General features: G+C 38.7%; 2 protein-coding genes across 2 annotated transcripts in view; both read right to left on the minus strand.

Moving 5' to 3' along the window:
• Positions 1-1,491: 1,491 nt before the first annotated feature.
• Positions 1,492-5,792, minus strand: LOC149815673 (universal stress protein A-like protein). The gene is made up of 4 exons (XM_089990603.1): positions 5,609-5,792; positions 5,165-5,268; positions 4,277-4,395; positions 1,492-1,582 (listed from the first exon to the last, which is right to left on the minus strand). The coding sequence occupies exons 1-4, from the start codon at positions 5,790-5,792 to the stop codon at positions 1,492-1,494; spliced, it is 498 nt and encodes a 165-aa protein (XP_089846729.1).
• A 5,099-nt stretch (positions 5,793-10,891) lies between these two features.
• The window catches only part of LOC149815674 (MAP3K epsilon protein kinase 1-like), a 39,315-nt gene continuing 25,007 nt past the window's right edge, over positions 10,892-25,199 (minus strand). The window contains exons 20-24 of the mRNA XM_089989955.1: positions 17,321-17,721; positions 17,085-17,219; positions 11,840-12,246; positions 11,623-11,737; positions 10,892-11,290 (exon numbers count right to left, since the gene is read on the minus strand). Of these exons, the coding sequence (XP_089846081.1) occupies positions 11,114-11,290; positions 11,623-11,737; positions 11,840-12,246; positions 17,085-17,219; positions 17,321-17,721 (1,235 nt within the window). The 3' untranslated portion in view covers positions 10,892-11,113. The remainder of the gene's footprint in view (positions 11,291-11,622; positions 11,738-11,839; positions 12,247-17,084; positions 17,220-17,320; positions 17,722-25,199) is intronic.

A 25,199-nucleotide genomic window follows, 5' to 3' on the forward strand; every position in this document is an offset into this window, starting at 1 on the left:
AAGGTTCAAGCCTAGTTGTATCCTTGGAACTTAGTCGTAACAAACCCCTTTTCGCATCTTCGGAATTCCCGGAATGGGGCGATTAAAGTTCTAAAGATAGCGATCTTAAGAACGTGCTTCTAGGCTTGAGATCTTCATTTCTTTAAATCTTTATTTTTTCACCTGTTTGCACTAACGGCTGTATTTATGGTCTTTTAGGGGGGCAGGTTGTATGTCCCCCCCCCCCCCCCAAACACGTCGAGCGCTACGTTGGTGCTCATTCGTCTTTCGTGTATGGAGGAATATCTTGGGACCCATGATATTCTTCCTTACACACATGAGCAGCCAAATGAGCACCAATTTAGCGCTCATTCGGAACACCCCCCCCCCCCCCCCCCCTCGTGGGGAACATACAACCTGTTCTCTTCTTTTAGCCCGGTATATCAGTATTGGCCCTGAATGGTCAAAAAATAATTTTAAAAAATATTTCATGTCAATCAAAACACGTGTTAAAACTATTTAAATAATATTAAAAACTAATTTAAGCATTTTTATATTTATTAAAAAATAGCCAATTGTGGTTAGTAGATTTTTGGTCGATACATGTCGGCAGATTCAGGCCGATAGTGACAACATTGGGTTGGACCCGAGGGAATTGAAGTGGTTATGGGGAATCAATGTTTACATTATAGGATGTTTGGAACAAATCGTTAAAATAAGAAGAGATGCTCACCTGTAGATTTCTAATTTGTGATGTCCTGTCTGTCCATGGGTCACCCGTAGCAGATGAGTGTGGCCCACGAGGGCTAAATAGTTTGGATATTGGTAAATGTTAAATACCACATAAATGGATATGGATGGCTTTACGTCATACTTTTGGATTCGGACATGAAACCTCTAAAACAGATCTGGTGCCGGATAACTGAGCTTGGGTATAGTCAGTATCCCGTTTGCCGGATATCCTGCAGGCACCTGATCCACCAATCTGGCTCCGAGGTTTCTCATTACAACATGGATTCCTTGAAACCGTGGCCTCATTCCCACTAGTGTATTTTCATTCCTGCGAACCAGGGTCTAACTGGAAATCCATAATCCAAATATCGCCATAGATAAACATAGGGGAACTTTGCACCTCATTTCACGCAATGAGGGGGACTTCACTACTTAAGCCTTCAAAGAAAAACAACAAAGGAACGATTTATATGTTTAGTGATCTTAGTAGCATTTGACCAATATGCAATTTGTGATTAAAGCAAAAAATTTCATGGGAACCAGCTTGCTAATAAAAAAAAGGAACCTACAATCATTTAGGGAGACAACATTAACAAGTTTGGATTATCTTAAACTTAATTGCACTCAAGAATACTAAAGAAAGCTTCAATAAACACTCTAGTATTATGCTGATAGAACCCCAATGGCTGGGCCTACTCTTCCTTTAAATCGTCTTGTTGTGCAAGTGGGATTATGAAGACCCTTTAGCCTGGTGCACCTACTTGTACACAGACAAAAGAGTCAAAAGTCTTGTTGAGCTCTTTTTACGACAACCACAGTACACTTGGCATGATCAACACAATATTGTCCAATGTTACTTCCTGTGAAGAACCTGAAAAAAAATAGAAAAGAGATAAATGCTTCTGGACCCTTGATTTATGAAGATCTTAAAAAACATAAATGTAAATCACAATCACATGATCTAACAATTGTTCCGTACTAGAAAATGTATTTATATCCATAGGATTTAATCAACAAAAACACTAAACAATTGAGAAAAATAATGTGCCTAGGCTCTCCTACAGAACCTTTACCATCTCTCTCTATCTAGAGATGGTAAAGGTTCTGTAGGAGAGCCTAGGCACATTATTTTTCACAATTGTTTAGTGTTTTTGTTAGGTTAAATCCTATAGAACCTCTCTCTCTCTCTCTCTCTCTCTCTCTCTCTCTCTCTCTCTATATATATATATATATATATATATATATATATATATATGTGAGAGAGAGAGAGAACTGGAATATGAAAACTAGAAATATGATCATTTTCAATATTTTTTTTGCAAATCCAACCACGCGGATGTGCTTAGCATGGTGAATTTGATAGGAATCAACCATTGGATGGTATATTTTTTATGAAAAAATGTGATTTTTGAATGCTTGAATATTTATGAAGATTATGAGCCATTGATTTTAAAGCCTTAAAAAAATCTTGTTTATGCATCAAAATCCGATGATTCAAGAGTGTGTTCTTATAAAACCAAACATATAGATCACATCCATATGGTTAGATTCAAGAGAAAAGAACAAAAAACCTATGAAAATTGCAGTTCACACATTAGTTCTCATAATTTCAGTTCTTATAATCTAGTGACTAAATATATATACATGAAAACCCATAAACTTGATACATGGATCACATTTGGAGGGCCAGATGTGCACAAAAACTGAAAAAATGAAAATATTATATTTTTTTATGAGAAAGTTCCTTATATATATAATAATGATATGGTGCTCCCGAAGTACCTACTCCCTCTTATTAGCCGTTGGATCTTTTGAGATCCAACAGCTGTGATGCATGCGCTCCCACTTTAAATTTGCATGCAATAACTTAAATGACACTCTCTCTCATCCTTTTCCATGCAACAGCCTTAAAATTACATGCTACCACCCATGTAGTGCGTAAGAGAGAGCCATTTAAGATCCACCACCGTATCACTTAAGAGAGAGAGAGAGAGAGAGTCATTTAATGCAATTGCATGGAAAAGAATGAGAAAAAGAAAGAAATTTTAAGGTTGCTGCATGGGAAAGGATGAGAGATTGTCATTTAAGGTATTGCATGCATCACAGCCATATCTTTTGAGATCCAACGGCTGTGATGCATGCAGAAATATAATTGCTCCCACTTTAAATATGCGCATGCAATGCCTTAAATGGCACTCTCATCCTTTCCCATGCAGCAACCTTAAAATTTCTTTCTTTTTCTCATTCTTTTCCATGCAATTGCATTAAATGACACACTCACTCTCTCTCTATCTCAAATGATACAGTGGTGGGTCTTAAACGGCTATCTCTCACACACTACATTGGATGATGGCATGTGCATACGCCATCAGCCATGCCCATGTATGTCATTTGGTTTTCTAAAAAAAACGTTAGTTTCCAACCACCTCTCTCTCTCTCTCCTGCCATGTCCATGTATGTCTTTAAGGTCAATTGTATTTGTATCCAGAATTCTACCATGTGTTGCAAGTCGGATCCAGATACAAACCGGACCCAATCATTGAAAGTCTGATCCAATGCCAGGTCAACGTCTCAGACCCATTTGAAACTCTATTATGCAATATTATCATAATCGAATCACAGTCACCAAATCGATTGGCTTCAAGGATGAATCAAGCCCTACTTAAAATTTCTCTGGGTTGAAATCAATAGAATTGGGCTGAATCGCCCCAGTTCAAGTTGATTCACGATTGAATCAGCCATTTTTCTTGTATTTTTTTTATGATTTTTTGAATTAAAAAATAAATAAATCAACTGACCCAGCCCGATTCAAGTCAGCCTGTACCGGCTGATTCCCTAAATCATTTTGAATATCAATTAGGGTCAGAAACCAATTTCCAACATCGTACTCTTTGATGCATCAATTGGGACCATATGTCTATCAACACGAATGAACCTGTCCTCCATGGATCAGGTTTTGACCAATCACCATCCCGATCAGTGTCTACTAGAACCAAAATTGAAACCAATGAAATGGATCACAATAGTTATTTGAGCTGCACCCATAAGATCCGAGTAGTACCACAGACTGACATCTGGTTTGGGATATTCTAACCAGAATTGGACCCAACTCTGACCCGAGTTCCGGTTAAGATTCACTGGTTATAAAAGCATTAGGATTAGGCTGCCATAGGTCTTTGGCATGAGACATACAACGTCCATGTCCAATACCCACCACAGTTTCTATTTGTGAGAGGTAGAGAGTGTCATTTAAGGTTGCATGAGAAATGATGAGAAAGAGAGAAATTTTAAGGCTGATGCATGGGAAAGGATGAGAGAGAGTGCCATTTAAGGTATTGCTTGCATATTTAAAGTAGAATCAGTTATATTTCTGCAGGCATCAGCCATTGGATCTCAAAAGATCCAACGGCTAATAAGAGGGAGTAGGTAGTTCGGGAGCACCCTATATATATATATATATATATATATATATATATATATATATATATATATATATATATATATATATATATATATATATATATATATATATATATATATATATACAGAGAGAGAGAGAGAGGACCTTTTCAACCATCCGCCATCTTGAGTACCAACAACAAGAAGGTCCACCCCAAGCTTTTTGGCCATATCGCATATCACAACCTTTGCCTCACCAAGGAACACCTTCACTTCATATGCTACCTGCCAAAAGCATTGTACGAATAATTGCACTAGATGCAATCACTGCTCATCAATGTACGATTAAGGTATCTTCCTGTGCATTTTTCAATGACCTCTCTTCCCCCCAACAAAATTTGCACCAAGTTGCTTTGGGGATTTTCTACTTTCTAGTTAAGACCGTGTATCCAAATTGAAACCACAAGGTGGATTTATATACCTTGACTAGAAAGCTAGTTTTTGTGAGGTTATCTTAGATTCTTCCTTGAACTTATATTTCCTAGTGCATTAGAACTTTTGATTACGGTTGTGTTCCTTAAAGAAAATATGGAAATTAAAACCTTTTCCAAACAGAATTTTCTTAGAAACCCATTCTAAGAGAAAAAAAATTAATCCGACCTTTTACTTCAATGAAAATGTCTCCAGGCAACTTAACCAATAAAACCATTTTCCAAACTTCCATGACACACGTCAAGAACAGTTTGCTTGGACAAAAGATGCTGGATCTCAAGGTAACATTTTTTTCTGTTGGTTTACTTTCTTTTGCATCAAAGGACCGTTAAAGAGTATGATTTGGCATCATTTAAAAGATACCAAGTCATGAACTCTGATTTTTACCATTTGACACCACTACAAACAAGAGATAGTACGTAGGTGAAATGAACTGAAATTGTGCCGTGTGCACTGCCCAAATACACTCATGAGAAACTGACCAAAACTAAACAGGAGACCCAGTAATTTAGTATTGATATTAATGTACTTCACTATAAAAACTTAATCATAATGTCCTCACATCATGTTTCTCACACAGCTTCCTAGCTTGTTCGATCACTTTCTGCGCCGTTCGCTTTTGATTCCTCTCCAAGATGCTCAAGACATGGTTCGTAAATGCAACTTCTGCAATAAGGAGAAAACCCAATTTTTCTTTTAGTTTGTTTTGCGAAGAAACCACACTCGGGATCAGAGGCCTAATAATGCTGGTCTTAACCTACCATCACTGTCCTAATGGTATAAAAACCCATAGGAACCCCCCTGGAACCCTAGGAAGCATCCTTGCAGAAGGGGTGCCGATATGGGGATTTGAATTGCAGATGGGGAAGACCTCCCAATCCACAAGTCTGAGACCATGTTGGCAACCCCTTGGGGTCTGATAAACACAAGAATTAAGAGAAGACTTTTCCAAACAAAAAGAAAAAGGAAATTAAGAGTCATTTTCCAAGCAAAACTATATATGTACCTTTCCCTGTTAATGGAGTGCTTGACATAGCTTCTGGAGCAACATATAAAAGCACAAACCCACTTGAATTGGAACCAACAACTGGAGATGCAAGATGATTCAAAGCCCATTCCAATGAATAGATGCTCTCTTCATTATCTTCAAGGGCCACCATGATCTTCCTTGTTGGTCTTCCAACATCCATTTTGGTTTATCAATTGGAAGGGGAAAGATTTTCTGCTTCACAACTCTCAGGTTTTACTTGCCTCTTCCCCTTCCACAAAAGCACATATTTGAAGACCAGAAAAGAGTTGCAGAAATACTACACTTGATCTTTCACACATGTAACATCAACTTGGCTTTTTGTTTTTGCTTTACAACAAACCATACAACAAATATCTCTGAACAAAACGTGTATTATTTCTCATTCTCTTTTCAAAAGCTGTAGTCCAATTGTCATCCTAGAGAAAAGGATAAGTTCAGAACCCAGCAGCCACTTTTGAAAATCTCTCTAAAGGAAAAGGATACACTTCTCTTGAGTGATTTCATTCTATCTTAAAAAAAAAGGTAATGGGGGTGTGCCCTTCTAGCATTGGGTAGTGGGGGGGATCTAAGTAGTAGAAATTGGCAAAAGGGAAGGATCTTGGGGTTCACACCACACTGCCTGGAGTCTGGAGATGATGATGGATATCATGCCCACTACTCTGAGTGCTGGTAGTTCATGATGGGACCCACATAATGGAAAATCATTGCTTGTTCTTATATTCTATTGATGACCAGCAATTAGAAGGTGGCTAGAAATCAAAGATCCGTTTAGGCTATATTTGGGAGTCCACATTGGAGTGCAGATGAGAGGGTGATCAGAGTGGAGAAGAAAATGGGTGATGAGGCGGGTGTTGTCCACTACATCCTTATAATAATAAAGTTGAAAATAGCCCATCTACACTCTACTCTCCACTCTCAACACCATTCTAATTTCCCAAATCAGGGTTCCCAAACGCCTGTACAGGTAGGTGGCATTACCCTTCTCCTAGAGCCTTAATTGTGAAAGTGCCAAGAACATTTCATTTCAGTTAATCAAGGAGCTTTTCATTGTTTCGAGAATTCTAGTATCTAACGGCCTGATTTGGCATGGGGCCCATACCAGATCCTAAATTTTACAAACAAGGTATCTCAAATCCTTGATTGTGAGATTCTCAAAAACCCCAAAAAATACATGGATCTTTGACTCACCGTGACTAAGACCCGAAGCAATCAAACATAGAGACTTTCTATTTCTGCAGAACCATAAAGAAGGTTAGGTGAAACTGACTTTGGAAACTTTACTAGAGAAAATTATCCTAACTGAGGACATATGTTGATGTGCGTTATATGTCAGATTTAGCTGCCCAATTGATGCATCTGGATGGTTAGGATTAGTCTGGTTGGTGTGAATGTGAACCAATCATATCTGTGGGTTGAATACTAGGATGGACATATGATGGCTCCCACCGTCATACTATCGCTTCATAAGGACATTTAAGCCCATGAGGTCCTTGAAATCTAAGACAGCCAACAGTGAACCTCTAAATAGTCTTAATGTCTTTTAAAGTATACAATTTACAACTCAAATCACCAAAGTAGATGCAAAAGGATACAATTTAGAGCTCTTACCCAATTCCTGATATCCTAGAAATAATTGAAAAAGATGCAAAATGATTCCTCTTAGATGTTTTATTTTCTCATATCATGTAAAGTAGGGATGCAACAGGATGGAGCTTTTTAATTTTTGGTTGTTCCGGATCCGATTATGATCTGAATCTCTATGTACTTGGAAATCCAAACCGTTTGCATCCCAAATGTAAAGATTTCCATTTTTTTATTCAAACAAAAGGTAAAATAAAAAATAAAACAACAAGAAGCTTATTCTCACTCATATCCTCTCTCATGTATTTCACATAGTTGCTCTCAAGTGGCCGGCGACGGATCTTCATTGGATTCGCCCTCTTTTTGTCGGGTGCACTGCTCTCCTTGTAAAGCTTTGGGACAGTCACTCATCGTCTTATGCTCTATCTGAATCTTTCAGTAATAAAATTAAGTTTGCCTCTTCTTCAAAAAACAAGAAGAAGCTTAGCTGGGAAGGGAGCTTTAAAGTACTAAAAAAAAGGAACAGTTTCATTGCAAAATAAAAAGGGCTTTCAGAGGTGGCCGACCTCCTAAGGCAGGGTGATCGTGGGGTCCCACCTGAGGTTTTCCAGAGAAGATTCCTTGTGATAAAAAAAAGTCATGTAAAAACGCTTTTAGGCAGATCCTACTAGTTATATAACTATACCATTGGGATTCGAACTTGCAACGTCCAAACACAAGGTAACATGCACTAACTGTTCCTCCCAGACAAGTATGGACGAGTAATGAGGTTCTACTCGTTGACACTAAAATTCACAGAAATCTGTACCGAAGGCTTTTCGTAGAACTACCATGACCATCCATCTCATGGTGAACAAAGCACATCGGTTTATCCAAACTGTAAAAGAATTAAAGCAAACTAGCATGGCCTTGAGGAATCCTAGTGAAGGAAAAAATTGTACGTTTTCGTGATGGCTAGTGGTCCTTGAAGCAATTCATGTACGATATATTATTGAAATGAAGGTAACAAACGAGAAAAAGCAATCCCACCTACTCCAAGTGCAATTGAAAAATAATAATCAGCAACAATGAATTTTGAAAGTTTTATTTTACAACATATGATAAAATGGGCAGCCTAATCTAACATCATAGATGTGATCTATAAGTTTTGTTGAGTCAATTTTTTGCATCGCTGGAAAAACCTGCACATCAGATTCTGTAGATCCCACAGCTGATTGCCAGTAAACAGATATGAGAGATCACGTCTATTATTTTCTCAATCATTATTATTATTTTAATAATTTTCTGGCACGTCATTCTGATTAAAAGTTGGTAGCTTCATCTCTGAATTGATATTGCCTGTTTCACCTAAATCATTTGTAAAACGATTCGTGGCCCAAGATGATTCTTACGACATCATTAGCTTGTCATTTATTTTTGGTAAGACCCATCTTGTAAAAAAAATCATACCGATCCTAGTTGATGATGATGAACAGTTATTTTGCAGTATCGAAACCTATAATCAATTGCTAATTACAAGATGCACATGCTCACGGATCCCATCATTTGAGATAGGATGGGTTTCATCATACATTCAATCTTAACCATCCAATCAAGGCTAGATAGCAACCCCGTAAGTCAGCCGCATAAGTCACCATTTAGCTTTGAAGATTGGTCGCTCCACCTGCAATTACATGGCACAAAATTTATGCATTAAGCACAAAATCTTGGCAAAAATCCTGGCCAATCGGCCAATGCCATTTCTTCCAACTTTGGTCTACCTCAACCAATGTGCATTCATCCCCATTCATGACTTCTGTAGAGGACTCTGTCAGGGATGTCCGTTATCCCCCATGCTTTTCGATCTTTGCTGGTCTTTTCATGAAAGCAATTGATCTCGATCTCATTGAAGGAGAAGACCTAAACCTTCTGAAGCTTCCAAATTTCTTTGGCCTTCAATATGCAGACGATTTTTTAATTATGGAAGTTGCCTCAATTCAGCAAATGTCCCGTATATGGCTCCTTATTAAAGCTGTCGAGGCTGCTACAGGACTATCCCTCAGTGAACAAAAGCGCCAACTCGCAATATTTAACGCCCCCCACCATATAGTTTGGCTATTCTGATATTTTATTTGGGTGTGCTAATCTCAGTTTGCAGCTGAATTATCTTGGATTGCAAATTAGTGAAAAGAACATTCGGAGCTCCTTCTGGGATTCTATTGAAGAGAAAAAATCCAGGAAATTGGATTCATGGTAGGGTCTCCCTCTTCTCCAAAGCTGGCAATGAAACTCTCATTCGTCACTCTCTAGGCCTTTTCCCCATGTATGCATTAAGCTTGCTTCGTCTGCCTAAGAAACACGAGCAATGCATTTACAAAATTGTTCCGGAAGTTCCTGTGGGGGTGGTAGCGGCCCATCCAAGGCTCTCGTTCCTTGGGGTGATGTCATCAAACCGCGCTCTAGGGGAGGTCTTGGCATCTGGAATCTCTCTGCCCTTAATCAAGAAGCTCTTCTCTGCAGAAGGTGGTGGACGCTGGCTCACAATGATGGCTTTTTGGGTACCTTTCTTAAAGGCCAAATATAAGCTCTCGGGTCCCTCAAAAAATTGGGCACCTTGTAGCTCACGGCATAAGGCTTCTTTCATTTGGAAGGGTGGGCCAAATTTCTTGATTTTTCTTCAAGCAATGGAATCGATCATGACAACAATGGGGTTGACAGCCTAAGTGGGTCCTTGTAAAAGATGGTGGCTTCTCCACCAATTCGGCATATTTGGCGGGCCTTCAATTAGTTTCCAGACAAGTCTCTATGGATTTGAGGCCCGTCCCCGAAAGCATCCTTCTTCGCTGACCAAGTTAAAAGGTTTGGGGCCTGCCTTGCCAACAGATGCGCAAGGTGAAATTGAAGTCTGCTGAGCATTTGCTCTGCTTCCGTAAGGTTTTTCAACGCCTGTTCAACCATGCTTGGCCTGGTATCCATGTGCACATTCGATCAGGTTCGTTTTCCGTGACTTACTGTTGGGCCCTCCTATGTTCAAGTCATCCTCTAAATGGAAGCTAGTCTGGACGTTTTGGTTAGTTGCAGCTTGGTGGAGGGTAGGGCCGTCATCGGGCCGGGTCAGGGTCAACCCAGACCCACCCATATAATTAATGATCAGGTTCAGGTTTTGCCGGGTCATGAAAACAAAATCCCAGACCCGGATAATTTTAGAATTTTTTTTATTAAAAATACATATAAAATACTCAGGTCAGGTCGGATACCTGGCAAATAGCTGGGTTGGGTCAGGTACCCGGCAAAAATCATAACCCAAACCCAGCCTGCATATTGCTCGGGTCTGGTTCAGCTCGATCCAAATATTATTCGGGTCGGCATTTTGAAGACCATACCCAGGAATTCAGAGTCGGGTCGGGTACCCTATACAAACCCAACCCGTTGACAGCCCTAGTGGAGGGTATGGTGCGAACAGAACAGGCTAATCCGTGGTGCTGTATCTTGGGTCTCTTCTGTTATTTCACAAATTGAAGCAGATGTTTGTGACGCTGCTTCTCTGTAATGGCCAAACACCAACTTGTATTGGGTTGGCCAATCCCGTATTGGATGTAATCGCCCATCTCTATTTGTCCCCAGGTGACTTCTCGTAGCCTTTCCTTTCTGAATAATAGAATTTTTTTCTCATTAAAAAAAAAACTAGTACAGGAATTATTTCTCACACAACAAAAATACACTAACTCTGCCAAAAAGTTGTTAAATTACAGCTTATGGAAAGGCCAGGCAAAAAAACAAGCAGCCTTTATCCCAATAACCTGATCGAAATGCAGGTCATCATATTCCCTTTCTTCCCGTAAGAATTCCTATTATACAAAACATGGAAAACTAATTACATAATGGCTCTCAATCACAAACTTTACAAACGCCATAACTGTGCTATAGAACAGTGTTGATGTGGAGAGCTTTGAGCAGCGCCGTTGCCATCTGTTTAACCAGTACTTGGCCCCCAGAGCGCTCTCCATCTCTACGCTCTTCGATCAAATTCTGTAGCTTCTGTGGCAGATCGTTCTCCACTATGAGTTGCTTTGGCCGAGGGTGATGCTCATACACAGCCTGCCCAGACAAAGATATAGTATCAGTATTGATCGAGATAAATGAATACAAGCTTGCAACCCATTGTCCAGCAGTAAATCAGGCCCTAGAATGATAAAGGTCACCATATGAAGGCCCCAAGAAGAATGACGACTCTCTCTCTCTCTCTCTCTCTCGAACAAACAAGGTTTGTGCAAATGGTGACCCTGACCAGCTTGTGCAAAATAGAAGCTTTGAGCATTTGTATGGATGATCGACATCTTCCCACCACCAACTGTTTAGGTGGCTATAATTGAAAAAAAATACCTATAAAGCAAATCAAAACTTATACCTAGAAAACAGATCCATCTTACCTTTATCAGTTTGAGAAGGTTTAGACGAGCAATGGCATCTTGATGGTCGAGTCTTGCAATTAGCAATGGTGTCAGTCCGTTAACAGCCAATGTTGTATTAATCCGTGGTGATTTTCTGTGTTGCAACCGTGACTTATTTAGCCAATGTACTCAATTAAATCATTGATAAAATTTTACTAAAATATTAATTAAATCCAAGGAATAAGGCGCAACTTACGTTATAATCTTCAAGAATGGTTCCAAAATGTGTACAAAGGACGCCTCCGAACAGCACTGGAAGAACTTCACCAGTTTCTGGACAGCTTCCTTCTTCAATAATGCTTGCTCCACTTTCTTATGATCATTATCATGTGCTAAGCATACTGCAAGAGAGTCCAGTGATGTCACCGACCACACTTCATCATCTAATAGACTAAGGTATACATCCAATCCTCCATGAGCTCTTAGCTGCTCTCTCGAATTACGTGATGCATGGGCCATATCACATAACAGAGGCAAGGCATACTGCTTCAGTGGAGAATCAGACATGATAAACCGCATCAAGTGTGGAATGATTCCATTTTCAGCTGCTTGTTCCTGCCTTCTCTTATTTATCTTGCAAAGGTTGTACAGTGCATTGAGAACCTTCAACGACCAACATATCAGAAATAGAATTAGTATATATCGCCCAGCTTAAACATAGACAGGGGAAAGAATGTAAAAAAGAGTGATGTTACAGATCTCATTCCCAAATTAAAACCAAACTCCACACCTTTCAAAGAAATAAAGTGTAAAACCCATGAAATTTTTTAAAAAAAATTGGACCCGGGTCGGATCCGGACCCGGACCTGGGTCGGATCCGGACCTGGACCCGTTAACCTATTAGGGTTATAACGTGATACGCAGGGGGGCGAGGGTCTTTTAAAATCCTCTTCCTCCCCCGCGCTGCTCTCCCTTTTCCCCCTCTGCGAGAAAAAAAAAGGAAACCCCTTTGGGGTTTCCTGAATCGCGCACTCTCCTCATGTGCCTTTAAAAGCACGCAAGGGTGAGGGGAAACCCTCAACCCTGAGCTTCTCCTCTCTTCTCCCTCTCTGACGACCTGTCACGGCTGTCGCCGGCGACTCCACAGGGGAGCCCGACATCGACGCCGCCTCCTCTCTCTCTCTCTCTCGTTCCTCGCTCCCTGCGTGCGATGCCGGTCGACGCCGGCGCACTCTCTCCAGGTACGTCTTCTTCTTCGTCTTCCTCTTTTCAAGCTGTCGGAGGGCCGATCGGAGGCCGGCGGCCCCCTGTTGTGCCTTCCCCTTCCCCCCTTTTGTGCTCGCAGGGAGGCCGATGGCCCCCTGCCGTGCCTCCCCTCTCTCTCTCTCTCTCTCTCTCTGCATTCGTCGAGAGGCTGGCAGGAGGCCGAAGCCCCGTGTTGTGCCTCCCCTCTCTCTCTGGGCTCCTTGTTGGAAGGGGAGGGGCTGAGCCCCTCCCTGCGCCCTCCCTTTCTGTTGCTGGCGGGCAGGGGCTTGCCCCCTGCCACCTTTGGGATTTCGGCAGGCAGGGGCTCGCCCCTGCTGCCCTCCTGTTTTTGGCTGGCAGGGGCGATGACCCTACCACCTTTTGGTTTCTGGCAGGCAGGGGTGACGCCCCTGCCGCCCCTTTGTTCTCGACAGGCAGGGGTGATGCCCCCTGCTGCCTTAGTTCTCGGCAGGCAGGGGCTCGCCCCCCTGTAGCTTCTGTAATTTCAACAGGCAGGGGCATGCCCCTGCCTGATTCCCCCATTTCGGTAGGACCAAAGGGGGCACTGCTTGTGTGGCAGGAGCAGTTAGTGCACATCACCTTGTGTTGGGACTTGGCAAGTTCGAATCCCAGTGGTATAGTTGTATAGCTGGTAGGGGATTGCTTAACCTCAGCCTTCGGGTTAGCCGGTCAGGTCTGGGCTCGCCAGGTTGTCGAGCCCACACATGTCGCCCCTACTTCCACTGCATGGGGTCAATCCTGACTCGGTCAAAACTTTTTGTATGTTAATTATCACCTTTATTTGTTTACAGATTTGCGCAACAGAGCACGCTCACCCCCACGTCAATTTTGAAGTACGGGTCTCTTCTTTTGACATAAGTGAAAAATCGAATACCGATTCGATTCTCATGCTATACCATGATCAAAATCATGATAAAAGAATAGATATACGTGATAAGATATACGAAATAGGATCTATGGATCCCTTTTCATGCATGTGTTTTTGACTCTTTTCATTCTTTAAAAATAAATTTTTGTACCTACTAATTTCTGTGTTAAAACTGAATTTTTAAGTAATGTATATGCTTTCGTTTGATGCCTAGTTCTTGTGGGAATCGATTCCTATGAGTGAATCATGTCATGGACTGATTAAATGCATGAAACTGTATGTTGAAATCGTGGTGTATGCATGGTATTTTACAAAAAAAAATGTGTAATGATGTGCTTGCTGAAAACATTGAATACATATGCTTAGTGGAATGAGCATACACAAGTGGCTTAGTGATTCTGTTAGACTTTATGAACGTGCATATGATTTATTTTGGATATTGTCATATGTGAATGTAACCATGTTTAATCTTTGCATATTTAAGTCTTAAATCTGTAAAAACATGTATGTGCAACCTTGAGAATAATTCCAGTGTGTTCGTTACGGAACCTTGCATGATACATGTATAGTTGTTTCTAAAAAGAATTCTGTTTTAAATGTTTTGTGCCTGGGGCAGCCGGCCCTAGCCGACTGGGTCGGCTAGGCTGGTGTCGAGCTCCAGCCGACTGTCAGTCGGTTAGGTGGGTGTAAACCTTCTTCAAAAAAAATTTGGGTATTCAGCTATGCTTTTTAAATTTATTTCAAGACTTGTTAATTAAATTAAAGTTGGCTTGTTGTGTACAAAAGAATGAGGTTTGGTTTCATATGCTTGGAATTGATACGATATGCATTAGCAATATACTATCTCTAGTGATTCCAAGTACTCGTGTACAATAAAAAAGGAACGAGCCTAGTCATGTGATTATTTTTCAGATTTTTGCCAAGTACGGTGGACTTAATGTGAAATTCTTCTTATGCTTTAGTTTGAATTTAGCATGTTGGATATGAATGCATACCTGTTAACATGTTATTGCAAAGTTTGTTTTGGTATAGGTGCATAGATGATATGAAATTGTGCAGCCCTGAAATTCAATTTCTCGATCCGGGTTATGTTCATGTGTGTGAATGTTAACACATGTTATGAATGAAAAGTTTCATATGCCTACATTTAGCATGTACAATCCTGCATAAATGTTCTCATGTGTTTATGAATCATGAATGAATGCATATGTTTTGGTATACCAAGAAAGTGACACTTGTAGGCGTGGAGTGTCTCTAGTGTCCCCAACATTAGATGTGGAGGTCTAACGTTCCGAAGGTGATTCGGTCGAAGGCTAGGTTTGAAACCTAATAATAAAATATAACTTATATGTTAAGTTACCTTGTGAACCTAACTTAACCTCGGGGATTTTACCCGTTTGGTGTATCCGCGGGCAACAGTAATTAAAAAGAGGAAACTTAAATTGTGTGCATTTAATAGGGCATACATATGGAAAGAAAAACTTTAAAGAGAATAAAGTGTTAATGCATTGCACATAAATCATGCATAATCCTGCTATGCATTAAAACATGCACGGTTACTTGTTCATTTAATTGTTACATGTTGATTGATGCATGATGTTTAACTTCTGATGCATGTTAAATGTCTAGATTACTTAAATGGTAATCCCTGTTGTTGATTAATGTTCTTTCATGCTTAATAAATGTTTCATGTTGCATGAATTCTCAATTGAATTATGTAATTATCATAATAACATTTCTCTGAATTATTGCATGAAATTGTATACGTGCTCTTTATGCTCATTTATTTCATTTGAGGGATATGTATGCAAAATTCTTCGGATTTCTGACCCCATCTTTCTATGTTTTTTCGCAAGCGACTGGCTTCTAGGAGAGTCGCGGGTGTCACGTAATTGCTAGACAAATCACAGATGGATAGTGTGTCTCTACTTTTATTTCCTTTTTATTTCATTTAATTGATATTGCACTCTAAATATTTCATTTATGCATTTGTCTCGATACTTATCACTCATTAGATCAATAAAGGTTTGGTTTGATATGGATGATAATTGTAAGCTCTATTGTGGTTGATTGTTTTATCCAATTGGGAGTGGAACTGTAAAGGCCCCGGGTTTCTGGAATTGTTTCCGCAATGGTAAAAAAAAATCTGCATTTTCAAGGGGTATGGATTGAGATCGTTATAAAGCGCTTTGTAACTTAAAACGAAAACATGGCATGAAACACAAATCAAATGCATAATGCAGGAGCTAACACGAAATAGGACTAGCTTGTTATATGGAAATTTTCAGCAACAATCACATATAACATATCATGATGAAAAGAGAACAAAAAATAGAACCAATATGATGATGAAGTTCCCACAATTGACGTTGTTCCATGATGAACTAACTTATAAATTAATTGTTCACAAGATACGAGGGCATCCATATGCTTTGACAACTATAAGTAAAAAAATTAAAGCTATTTCCTAATTAACAATATCTCATTTGCCATAGAAAAAAGAAATAGTATAGTTATCAGTATCATTCTTTGCAATTTCTTGTCGAGGGTTTTGCTCAGCATATTTTTTTCAAAAAGTGGCCTTAATTGGAAAAATCTTGGAACTCTTAAAAATTGAAAAAATATAAAAAAAATAAAGATAGGAAAATAATAGGTTTTGTATTATTTTTCTCGCAAAAAATAAAAATAAACAAGTTTGAAACTTTTTTAAACACAAAAGAAACATAAAAATATAAAAAACTAGGCTTAAAATGTACAAAAATACGATTTTTCAAAAAATATCATGATAATATTGCCAATATTATTTATTTTGGCAATATTTTGAAAATGCCACAATAATTTGCCTATATTATCGGCTTACCTTGAAATACCGACATGTAACCGGGATACAACACTTAGCGTGTCGACACGGGGTACTGGTACCTGGACACAGTATTTGTCGTGTCCTATATTATATTATATATTTTCAATATATAATATATATTTTAGATATATAATATATATTTTCAGTATATATTTTAGATATATAATATATATTCTAGATATATAATATATATTCTAGATGTATAATATATATATATATATATATTTTGAGTATACATTTAGCCATGTCCCTATACCCACAGTTTTTAGAATTGCCATGTCATACCCTCTGTACCCGTACCCGTACCCGTACCCGTACCCGTACCCGTACCCGTACCCATACATGTACCCGTACCCGTACCCGTACCCGTACCCGTACCCAGGTGACGTAGAATACCAATAATATTGCAATATTTATATTTAGCTACATCAGCGACCATGATCCAAAGAAAGATGTGAAGCTCTTTACATACTCAAGAAGCCAAAGAAATTCATGAATCCTGACCTCAGTATGTATTTGGGGGACTAAGGGCCCATCATGGAGTTCAAGATTTGGAATCAGATGTTTTATTGCATCTGCACGTTGAAGGTTCTCCAAGCAGTTTGGATCAGTTGATAAATTATTAATACATTTCAGTACCTGCACTCAAAAACACAAGGAGAATCATTTCACAGATTGTTAGTATTTGGAAGAGCTAAAGTAACAAACATTTAGTTAACTAATCAATGATGGCTACAAACCTTTAGAAAGATAGGCTGCTCAATTTTAATAAGCATCTGGAAAAGACGACACAGTAAACCTTGGCTACACATGTAAGACTTCACGGTAGTGTCTGCTCGGGAAAACTCAAGTAAAAGGTCAGATACTTTCTCTAGATACTCCCTTGCAACATCAGCATTCAATGCGGATATCATATGGGACAGTAACCCTGACGATGTTGTACTTCCTGGTCTTGCATTGAGGACACCAGAACCAGACAATATACCAGATGCAGTCTGTGACACAAGTCCAGATGCCAAAGCAGCTCCTTCGGTGGTATTTGATGACCCTGAAACCAGTGGGCCAACCTTTTTGGTTGCTTTGGGAGAAAGTCTCAAACTTGAGTCTAGTGGACCATTTTCTCTTCCACGCTGAGATGCCTCTGTGAACCCCAAAATGCATTTACTGTAAACAACCAAGAACTAATACAAGTGCATAACATAACATAAGCCAAAACTATTTATGTGCAAAACATCCATTTTAAAGAAGATGCAAAACATCCATTTTAAAGAAGATCGAATTTTACCTAATTTAAGATTCCAGTCTCAACTGTGTGGTAAATAAAGCTTCACATAGCAAATAATTGAAAGATATTAAAATGGAATAAGCAATGAGCACAGAAAACATCTGGTTAATTAGTAATACTGGAATACATTATGTGTGTGTACATGCGCACCTGTCTATGTATATGTCTGTGTTAATTTAAGAGTAGCCAGGTAGGCATACCCCTTATTCAACCAATTCATCCAAGGGAGTACTACTCATCTCCTCAACACCTATTTAAACTGAATCTTTTCAGCATAGCATCTGAGGCACTGCAAACAACTTACACAGTTGAGTGTCTGATTCCTCTGTTAGCTTTTAAGATTTATAAGTTTTACCTTAGGCTGCATTGGGAAGAGGGTATCCTAGGAATTGAGAGGGTGTCGGATGTGGTTATTTGAGTTTAAACAACCCGAGGATTTGGTAATTGTTTGGAAGAAGGGAGATGAATGAAATATAAAAAAAGACATGGAGTCTGCTGCCTCCAAATCACTGATTTGCTCTTGTTTGAACTCCTCGAGGAGATATTTACAATTTTACAGTTCCTTGTTTCTAAAGGATTCCGGTGGTCTCAGGCTGTCTCCAACAGATTGAATGTTGATTTTCTAAACATATTCCCAACAGATCATTTCTCATGGATTCCATACCACCACCATTGCCCACGACCACCAATGTGCTCCCTGTACCCTTCATACCGCCTACTAGTACTCACCACCACCACATTGCACGTCCCACCACAAATCACGGTTACCACCAAAGCACACATTGCCTTCCCCATATCAATACAGCCGCTCCACCACAACTGAAGCTGTTAGCACCCACCCACCCACCCCCCACCCCAGCGCACCCCTGGCCCATCACCATCTAAGCAGTGTCCTCCTCCACACCACTACCAATCTCCACCGCTGCTGCCTCCTAAAAAGTCACCTCCTCCAGACCACTATTGGATTCCACACACCACCACCTACACAAACACATTTTTTCCAACAAGATCAGGAACTAAGAAGAATTGGAAACCATAATGCCTGAAGTACCTTCCACACAATAAAAAGGATCCCTATATCCTCAAAACCACTTACCTTGAATCTGTCCAAACTCCAAAGTGTCTCGTCCCAAATGCAGCCTTATTGATTATTCACCCTAAATATTAACATTAGCTCCTAAAATTCTAATCTGTATCATCATACAACAGGTAACAGCTTGAGTTTGTTCCCATAATCGACACCCCTTGACTATATCCAAATGAACATCCACAAGTTAGCATACTAACAGCACTGCTCAATGCTTATACAAATGATACTTAAAAGAAGAATTCCAAAAAATCATGTGCCTCAATGATTCAAGGTTGTCTCAAGGCATTTTAAAGGAAAAAAACTCCACTTTGGGTTCAAACACATTCATACTCTATGGCAGACAAGAGTGTTCTCTGCAGCAATTTTGATCACCTAAATATTACAACTCCAACTCCACCTTTTTTCTATGTTAATTTTGATATTAATTTCATTTTACTTTTACTTAACTTTAAGCAACCTTCAAATACCCCCCTGCTTCTTGTATTGTCAATGATTACAATTAAGTTTTCAAGCTTTCACCTTGTTATATTTCGAGGTATATACCTCACTTCAAATTACTGCCTTGCCTTTTGCCTTCTAAAACCCTGCTTACAAGCACTTCAAGATGCTAAAGACATCTCAATCTTGTAATGAAGAGAGGCGGAAGCACCAATAGAGCAAAAGCACTCTTTAAGAGTGACCACAAGAGCCAAGAACACAAACACTAAAAGTGTATACATAAAACTCACAAAAGTAGAAAATGACTTAATGTCATAAGTTGAATATTATTGAAGAAAGAAAGAGGAGGGTGAAAACCCAATGCTTTTACAAGGAGAGAGCCTCCTCTATTTATAGAGGAGGAGAACTAAAAGGAGACCATAAAGGGGGCTCCCTTCTAGTCGTTAGGAGCCCCAACGGTCATAAATATGATCGTTGGGGCCCCAACGACTAGATGGGTGGGGCCCCTTATGGTACTCCAAAGAGAAAAATAAGAAATAAAAAAGAAAAAGGAAAAGGAGAAAAAGAAAGAAAAAAAGGAAAAAATAAAAAAGGAAAAATTACATGGTAATTTACCAAAACACCCCTATCGGGTTTTTGGTTGTACAGAAAAACAGAAAAAGAAAAAGAATTATGTATATATACATATATGTATATATATACTTATATATACGAATGTATATATATATAAGTATATGTGTATATATATATATATATATTAATATATACATAATTTAACACGCCCCCTTAAACTTTACGGGGAGAAGACCGAAAGTTTGCTAAGAAGAAACATGAATCATGGAGTTGGAAGTGCCTTGGTGAAGAAGTCAGCCTGTTGATATTCTGAAGTAACATATGGTAATGTGATGGTCCCTCTGAGATATTTGTCTCGAACATAATGGCAATCCATTTTGATATGCTTGGTCCGCTAATGAAAAGTGTGATTGCCGGTAATGTATATCGCACTTTTGTTATCACAGTAGAGCTTGGTGGGAGTGGAAATGTGAATGCTCATGTCACCAAGAAGACTTCTGAGCCATATGATTTCCATAGTTGTCATTGCCATGGCCCGATATTCAGCTTCAGTGGATGATAGTGAGACCTTCTGCTGCTTCTTGCATCTCCACGAAATGAGAGATTCACCTAAAAAAATGCAAAGACCCGTAATTGAGATACGATCATTGGGATTTCCTCCCCAGTCAGCATCAGTAAAAGCAGTTAACTCAAGAGATGAGGAAGAGGATAAGAAGAGTTCCTTGGAGATGGTATTTTTGATGTATCGCACAATTGTCATTACGGCCGCCATATGAACCGAAGTAGGTGCATGCTGAAACTGACTTGGTGCATGAACCGCATGAGCTATATCTGGACGTGTGATGGATAGATAGGTGAGGGATCCAATTAATTGACGGAAGGGGGTTGAATCCTCAAGAGAAACACCATCCTCAAGTCTCAGTTTTGCATTGGCAACTTCGGGAGTCTCAACTTTCTTTTCATCGGATATTCCTGATTTGGTACAGATTTCTGCAGCTAATTTCATTTGAGATAGGATGTATCATCGCGCGGAATAAGCCACTTCAATTCCTAAAAAATATCTTAAGTATCCAAGATCAGACATATCAAAAGTTTCTTTTAACATAGACTTTACATCATTTACCCCATTTTTGTCATTCTCAGTGATGATCATATCATCAACATATAGCAGAAGCATAACAATGGAGTCACATGTCTTCTTAACAAAAAGAACAGTGTCAGTATAGCAAGAAGTAAATCCTAAATTGATTAATACATTACTAAACTTGTCATACCAAGTTTTAGGAGCTTGCTTAAGTCCATATAAGGCCTTTTTTAATTTTAAAATTTTTTCATTTAAATTCATACCTGGAGGAGGTTCCATATAAACTTCTTCATTTAAATTGTCATTCAAAAAGGCATTTTTGACATCAAGTTGAAAAATTGACCATTTTTTAATAGAGGCTATAGCAATAAGAGCTCGAACACTAGTCATTCGAGCAACTGGGGTAAAAGTTTCATCATAATCTACCCCATACTCTTGGGCATATCCTTTGGCTACTAACCTAGCCTTATATCTTTCTAATGAACCATCACTCTTAGTTTTTACTTTAAAAACCCATCTACATCCAATAGGTTTCTTGTCATTGGGTGGATCAATGATTTCTCAAGTTTGTGCCCTTTTAAGAGCATTAAGTTCAAGTTCCATAGCTTCACTCCAATGAGCATATTGTTTAGCATCATTGTAATGAGATGGTTCATGAAAGGAGTGAAGAGCAAGTAGACATGTTCGAAAATTTGGAGAAAAAAAATCATAAAAAACAAATCTATATGGTACTTTGGAAATACGATTTGATCTTCTTTGAGAGGTTTCTTCGATCAACTCACTTTGAGAGAATTTTTCAAGGGCACAAGGTGGATTTCTTTCATTCCTTCTAGAGTAGACTTGTATTTGTCTTGAAACATTTTCTTCTAAATTTTGATCATCATGATGTTCAAAATGATCTTCAATGAGAGGTTCACTAGGATCAATATGATCATCTATGATGTTTTCTTGAGGCAACAAGTCAAATAGAAAGAAATAATCAATATTTTCATTTGGTTGGTGCGAAAAACCATTTTCTTATTCTAAGAATGTGACATCTTTTGAGATATAAAGTTAGTATGTCAAAACATCGATAACCTTTTTATTTTTCGCCATATCCTAAGAAAATACATTCAATAGCCCTAGGAGAAAGTTTATCATTTTTGCGAGTTAGAACAAAGCATTTACATCCAAAAATTCTTAGTCTTTTATAATCGGGAAACATATTGTAAAGTTTTTCAAATGGAGAAAGATTTTTCAAAGAAGATGAAGGGGTTCTATTGATAAGGTATGTTGAGGTTAGAATCGCTTCGGCCCAAAAGGATTTTGGAATATTTTTTTAAATTAATAGCGTTCTTGTGGTTTCTATTATGTGTCTATGCTTTCTTTCCGCAAGACCATTTTGTTGCGGAGTGTTGGGACAAGAACGTTGATGACAAATTCCATTTTCTTTTAAATAACTTTGAAATTCATTGGACATGTATTCGCCTCCCAAATCAGACCTAAGAATTGATAGATTTTCTAAAAAATGATTTTTAACCATCGCATGGAATTCTTTAAAAAATGAGAAAACTTCGGATTTGCGACTTAAGAAATAAATCCATGTAAATCGAGTGAAGTCATCAATAAAGACCACATAGTACGAAAAACCTCCTTTGGACAAAATAGGAGAAGGTCCCAATACATCGGAATGAACAAGTTCAAAAGGCCGAGTGGTGAAATAATTTCTTTGAGGAAATGGAGTAGCTTTAGATTTCCCAAAAATGCAATTTTTACAAGTCATGTGATTGTCTTTACAAGTATTGTTCAAAAAAGGGAAAAGAGACATTTTTACAAATTTTGGATGACCAGGTCTCTCATGCCAAATTCCAATACTTTTGTCCTTTACAAGATTGCAAGATGACTTAGATGGAAGAGTCAAAAAATCCATAAAATAGAGATCACCCCTTCTATGGCCTTGCCCAATCAGCTTCCCTGACTGAAGATCTTGCACGGTGCAATCTTTAGGTGAGAAAGAAACTTGGTATCCATGATCGGTGATTTGGGAAACAGAAAAAAGATTTAGATTAATCTTTGAAACGATTCTTACTTTAGGAACGAAAAAGTTTTGAGAGTTTTTAAAATCAAGTGTTCCAATACTTTCAATTTTTGAAGATGTTTCATCGACCGTTGAAACATAAGAGGATATAGGTTCGGAAAAAACATTAGAAAGAGAGTTTTTATGAGATGTCATATGAAAGGAAGCACTGGAGTCTAATATCCACATACCTGGAGGTGATGAAGAATAGGCGATGGCGGCTCCGGATGTTGAAGAAGAAGTCTTGAGAAGATGTTGGAGAACTTCGGAGATATGATTAAGAGTTTCTTTGATATCTCCCTCTTTGGCACTTTTTTCTTCATTCTTAGGAGAATTTTCTCCAACCGCGGCTGCTTTTCCTTTAAGCTTTGGACAAACCGGTCTAATGTGCCCCGATTCATTACAATAATGACATATTACTCCCTTTCTAGGCCCATTATTTTTGTTAAAGTGAGGAGGTCTATATGTTTTTACATTTGATCTGGGCCTAGTAACGGCCAAAACTTCATCACTCTTAATGCTTAGGCCAAGTCGAGTTTCTTCTTGGCATATTTCGGCAAGGGCATCTTCAATGGGTAAGGTTTTACTTCTATGGAGAAGGGATGCCCTAACTTGTTCAAATTCCAGTCGAAGACCATGAAGAAATTGGAAAAAGTGCTCTTTTTCAATTTATTCCCTTCTTAACTCAATATCTTCCAGAGTCACCCATTTAGACTCAAGAAAAACAAGTTCATCCCAAAGAGGAGTTAGAGAGCTAAAGTAGTCTCGAACACTCATATCCATTTGTTTGGTGGAACGGATTTTTTCTTGACAAAAAAATTGACGGACAAGATCCTTTTGGGTATACATACCCTTAAAAAAAATCATGCCTCATTGGCCCTCCTAAATTTGGCAATATTAGCACAATTTTTTAGGTCTACATTGTTCATAAACCATGCCAAAATTTTGGCATGGTTACTTTCCCAATCCTCAACTTTGGATTGATGGTCATTGATAGCTTTGATGCGTTCATCGCCATCTAAAGCTTTTTCAACCTCATTTTCGATTTTAGTGAGAACAAGAGAAGGTTCGGGAGTAGTTCCCATAACAAAACCCCATAGTTTCTTTACCTCTTAGATGATTTTTCATAGCGGAGGCCCACATAAGATAGTTGGACCCATTGAGCTTAAAAGAAAGCTCAACTTTAGAATCATGTTCCATCGGCACCAAATATTCTTTCTTTCTTCAAAAGCTTGAGAGGCACACATCCCAAGATAGCAAAGAGAAGCCCAATCACCAACCAAGCTCTGATACCATGTAATGAAGAGAGGCGGAAGCACCAATAGAGCAAAAGCACTCTTTAAGAGTGACCACAAGAGCCAAGAACACAAACACTAAAAGTATATACACAAAACTCACAAAAGTAGAAAATGACTTAAAGTCATAAGTTGAATATTATTGAAGAAAGAAAGAGGAGGGTGAAAACCCAATGCTTTTACAAGGAGAGAGCCTCCTCTATTTATAGAGGAGGAGAACTAAAAGGAGACCATAAAGGGGGCTCCCTTCTAGTCGTTGGGAGCCCCAACGGTCATAAATATGATCGTTGGGGCCCCAACGACTAGATGGGTGGGGCCCCTTATGGTACTCCAAAGAGAAAAATAAGAAATAAAAAAGAAAAAGGAAAAAGAGAAAAAGAAAGAAAAAAAGGAAAAATTACATGGTAATTTACCAAAACACCCCTATCGGGTTTTTGGTTGTACAGAAAAACAGAAAAAGAAACAGAATTATGTATATATACATATATGTATATATATATATACTTATATATATATACAAATGTATATATATAAGTATATGTATATATATATTAATATATACATAATTTAACAAATCTCCCCATTAAGTCAATCATTTTGACTAAAATTATATTGGCCTTTGTATCGCTTAAATTGCCAAACATTGCACACTCATTCCCAGACAAGTTCCTAGAACATTCATTGCTTACAAGGGAAAAGCTTCAACTCGCTTAGAAGCAAAATGGAACCATTTAATATTTAACTCAATTCCTTAACATCTTCAAAACATTACTATAAAGAAACAAGTGGAAAGAACTC

Source organism: Nuphar pumila, chromosome 15, assembly GCF_984573655.1.
Source record: "Nuphar pumila chromosome 15, dmNupPumi1.hap1.1, whole genome shotgun sequence".
In the NCBI taxonomy this organism is placed as follows: Eukaryota; Viridiplantae; Streptophyta; class Magnoliopsida; order Nymphaeales; family Nymphaeaceae; genus Nuphar; species Nuphar pumila.